The 4,764-nt window shown below is 37.3% G+C and overlaps 1 protein-coding gene across 1 annotated transcript in view; it reads right to left on the bottom strand.

Annotated features, from left to right (window-relative positions):
• LOC106883042 (zinc finger CCCH domain-containing protein 18) overlaps nucleotides 1-4,764 on the bottom strand; it is a 42,234-nt gene that overhangs the window by 14,165 nt on the left and 23,305 nt on the right. Inside the window, exons 7-11 of the mRNA XM_052966715.1 lie at nucleotides 3,992-4,134; nucleotides 1,971-2,085; nucleotides 1,586-1,834; nucleotides 239-251; nucleotides 8-140 (exon numbers count right to left, since the gene is read on the bottom strand). Coding sequence (XP_052822675.1) covers nucleotides 8-140; nucleotides 239-251; nucleotides 1,586-1,834; nucleotides 1,971-2,085; nucleotides 3,992-4,134 — 653 coding nt within the window. The remainder of the gene's footprint in view (nucleotides 1-7; nucleotides 141-238; nucleotides 252-1,585; nucleotides 1,835-1,970; nucleotides 2,086-3,991; nucleotides 4,135-4,764) is intronic.

Genomic DNA, 4,764 nt, shown 5'->3' with positions numbered 1-4,764 from the left:
ATTTTACCGAAATTCTGTTTTACCAAAACTCCTCTCCCCACTCCCTTGGAAAAAATTTTCCTCACAAATGACTTTATAATCGTAATCTATGCTGTTTGAAAGGTATTTGTATAAACTTTCATCAAAAGATGCCCATTTTCCTGGAAGTTATGAAGGGAAAAAGTCGGATTGTGTGAATTTTTCAAAACTCCTCTCCCCGCCCCCTCGTAAATCTTCTTTTCCATAAATCTCTATATACTCTGAAGCCACATCTAAGCAGTATTTGTAGAAAATTTCGTTAAAAAAGTATCCATTTTTCTAGATGTTATAAGGCAACAGAGTCAGGGGCATACACATCTGTAGTTTTGCCCTTTTATCTATAGTTTTTTCATTTCATGTTTATTTCATTCATTATTTGCAATGTTCTCTCTCTTTCTCTCTCTCTCTCTCCCACACACACACACACACTGCAAAGCTTACAGATGGGCTGCTGTATTGAAATCTCTATATTGCTTTGAGGCAAGATAAAACTTGACAAACTGCTTCCCCCTCCGTAGTTGTTTGTTTAAAAATGAGAGATTATGACTGTGATAAAATAATGAAAAACAATATTTACTAAGCAAGTGAGCATTATTATACAAAGAATTAATTAGATGTAAAATATAAAAATTATTAGAATTGGGAATCAAATGTGAAAATATTATCAAGTAGCTGGCAGAAAACTGAACAGAGAGTGGTCTTTCTGCTAGTATATATTACAGACTCTCCCATTGTTAGATGATGGATGAGAGTTCCACAATTTCTTGCTAAACAACCACACAGATGATTGGTTTAAAATGATCAAATGTTTGTGTTTACATAAGCTCTCTCCATCAAATCAACATTGTCTGTACAGGCGAACAAGTATGTCAAATGTTGAATCTATGATCTACTGATCATAAGTGCAATGCCCTAACCACTAGGCCACAGAACTAGTACCAGACTCAAAACTAAGTACTGGGGTCAATTGTCTGTCTAAACTCTTCAAGGTGGTACCCTATGATGACTTCAGTTCAATGACTGAAACAAGTAAAAGAATAAAAGTATAAACTGATCTGATGACTCAGTCTTTCCCTTTTTGTAGAAATTAAAAACAACGATCTGAACACTAAACTCGGCTTGCGAAGACCTGTTGGAGCAAGCGAAAGCGAAATCGTGATGGCACCTGTACCAGCAGATCACTAAGAGCACCATCCAAGCGTGATCGTTGCCAGAGCACCAGCTGTCTAGCTTCCGTGCTGGTGGCACGTAAATAGCACCATTTGAGCGTGATCGTTACCAACGTTGCCTTCCTGGCACTTGTGCCAGTGGCACGTGAAAAGACATTCGAGCAAGGTCGTTGCCAGTGCCGCTGGACTGGCTCCTGTGCAGGTAGCACGTAAAATACACCATTTCAAGCGTGGCTGTAGTCAGTACCTCCTGACTGCTCCTTGTGCCGGTGGCACGTAAAAGCACCCACTACACTCTCTGAGTGGTTGGCGTTAGGAAGGGCATCCAGCTGTAGAAGCTCTGCCAAATCAGATTGGAGCCTGGTGTAGCCATCTCGTTCACCAGTCCTCAGTCAAATTGTCCAACCCATGCTAGCATGGAAAGCGGATGTTAAACGATGATGATGAATCTTCATAATTATCAAGTTGAAGTTAATTCTAATGACATACCTCTCAATTCTTTCCATTCTGTCCATGCGTTCAATTCTTTCCACTCTGTCTAATCTATCCATACGATCTAATCGCTCCACTGGTGAGCCATATGGTTGTCGCTGTACTTCCCTGGTGGGGAGAAGAGCAGGATGGCGCTCTCTTTCCCGTTCTCTACTCTGTTTAAAGAGAACAAGAAAACACCAATGGCATTAGTATTCAACAAAAAAAAAAAAAATCAAAGAAGAGAAATCATAGAAATGAACATTTCAAAAGTTAAGCTTGATATGTGGATCATTAAGATTATTAACCTACCCCATGATATGCACTGTTGATATGATCAGGTTCTCTTGTCCAGCGAACTTCAAAGTTTTCATACTGTCCTGTTTGCCAGCCATGTACATGTGTCTTATAATAATCATCTTCATCTCTGCATCAAGAAAAGTACAACAAACTAAATTATCTCCAGTGATTTTTCTTGCACAATATTGACCCATACTACCATATGCACCCTAACCTTTTAGTATTTACACCGGCCATATCGAACCCAAATATACAACCAGTTTTATGTTCAAACAGGCCAGATCCAGCCTCTTGCACCCACCCTAAAATATCACTCTAAAAAACAATCATATTAAAATCTCAACGCTATGAGATAATGCATGATTAATTCAAAACAATGTGAATAAATAAGCATTACATTAGACACCAATGTTCACTGATCCTGAATGGGATCTGGGGGTGAGTTGTCTCACCTGTCCATGACTTTCAGGTGGCACTTTGAGAGAGTAATCTCAACTACACCAAATCACAGCCTACAGGCAAACACACAAACCGTATACATTAAGTAGGTATGCTCAATAATATTTATTACACTAGCACTGCTTCTACTTCATATTTGAATTTATTCTTATGTATGCATTGTCGGGGAATACCAGCCCATAGTTTTTACACTATGTGTATATAAGTTGTGGACAAGCGGTATGATTTACTTCCAATTCAGTTTAGGTACATGATGTTGATAAGCCACAAAAATGGTGAAACATTGATGTCCATCGCTCCTGAATGGGATCTAGGGTAAGAGATCTCACCTGTGCTTGACCTTCAGGTGTTTTAACACCTGGTGCTTTGAGGAAGTAATCTCCACCATGCCAAATCATAGCCTACTGACAAACACATGTCACATAATGTATAATGCTTATAGTTTGCTAGGTCTACAATAAAGAATCACCCAGCACAAACTATGGACAGTACTAACACTGTCAACATATGTCAGCAGTTTTGACACAGATGGTCAAAAGTATAATTGTCTCTCTCTCTCTCTTTCACTGTTGTTTAATATGAGAATTTTAACACTGAAGAAACTGTTTCTATACACTGAGAGCTGTCATCACATGAGATTCATTTGAAGTGCCATGAAAAATGCATTCTGAATGGATTTATTGTGTCCCCATTCAGCACTAAATTAGGAGAAATCTTCCCATCTTACTTCCATTCAGGTCGAGGTTATTTATTCTTTTAGAGATTGTTGTCTCAGATCGGTTCCTTTTATCCTTACTTTATAAGCTACAGCTTTTCTAGGTGGGAATAATAATCAATTAAGATATGAAAAAGGGGAGGGAGCATTATGAACGTATGACGAACTATTGTGATTATAAATGACTAAGAAACAAAATAATGGAAAATATGGATAATATCGAATGAGTATTGTTGGCATATAACTTAGCTCACCAGTCAACTTGAAGTGATATTATCATTATTTCTGTGTTACTGTGAATATTTAACACACACACATCTATGAAGATTGTAGTATGTTTAAACACAGGCACAAATTGTTGCACACCACAAAAATAAACTTTGTATAAAATACAAATTTCAAAAGAAGAATGAACAAAATGATTGTTAAGCTGAAAGATCAGGAACACTATATGTCCAATCACCAGTGCTGAGGCATAGGGTAAATAACTAAGTTCATTTACATTTAAGTAGATACTGCAGCTCATCGCTGTAAGCAGCATTAGGAAATTAACATGTCAATACACTGGCTAACAATGCTGAATTTTAGTTCCTTTTACACAAAATCTATTTGTGATACTTTGATTACGTATCCAAGGTGTAGTCTTTCATATATATTAAAAGACGGAATAGTCATAGCTGAAATGCCACTTATCAGTAAGTTTACTTGACCCGAGCTATCCAAAACTAAACAGTAGCAGCAATAACCATCATCTATTAAATATGTGCACGAAGAAGGAAATATTTAAACATGACACCCATCCACATGAGATCTATTGACTACAAAACAAACAAATGAACACAATAAACATGTAACTTACTCCAAATCATAGTAAGGATCTTTCATAATACGTTTCTGTTCATTTTCTTTATTCTGTTCCCTCTCTTCCTCTAAGCCAAGGTTTAAGCGTTTTTCTTCAAAGTTAGTTTCTTGCTCTTTTCTCTGAATAGCTTTCTTCATCAACTAAATTTTAAAATAATGCAACCATTAACATCAAACTGTAAAAAGCAAAGTATACTCTAGACATTTATACAGCATTCTTATAAAAAAAAAACATAAACCATGTCATCTTGCATATCTTGTCATGTGGAACATAAAATTAAGTTTCTAATATTTAAAATACGAAAAAAAGATAATGAAGAAATGTGGCTTTTTTAAGTGAAGATAACTTTAAAAACTCTATTTCAATTGTAAATGCTAATTTCATGATTGTAATATTACTTAACTGCACATGACCTTCGAATGTTGGGCCTCACAGAGGTAATGACAAAAGACCGAGACCTCTGGAGATATGCTGTGACTGAGAAGACCCGGCAAATAAAGTGAGTTCACAGCTGTAATCTACACCAGTGTCGCATAACCGGCCCACTCAAAAGTACCTTGGATCATAGTCATAGAGCGACATGCCGTGCTTGAAGAGACCTATTGAATCAAGTACATCAAAACCAAAATCAAATGAAATTGTAGTTGTAATTCCCATGCCAGTGGCACGTAAGAAGCACTATCTGAATGTGGCCGATGCCAGCGCCACCTTGACTGGCCTCTGTGCCAGTGGCACATAAAAAGCACTGACCGATCATGGTCGTTGCCAGC

Source organism: Octopus bimaculoides, chromosome 3 (assembly GCF_001194135.2).
Source record: "Octopus bimaculoides isolate UCB-OBI-ISO-001 chromosome 3, ASM119413v2, whole genome shotgun sequence".
Lineage (NCBI taxonomy): Eukaryota > Metazoa > Mollusca > Cephalopoda > Octopoda > Octopodidae > Octopus > Octopus bimaculoides.
The sequence above is the reverse complement of the archived record's forward strand: the minus strand, read 5'-3'. Positions and strand labels throughout refer to the sequence as shown.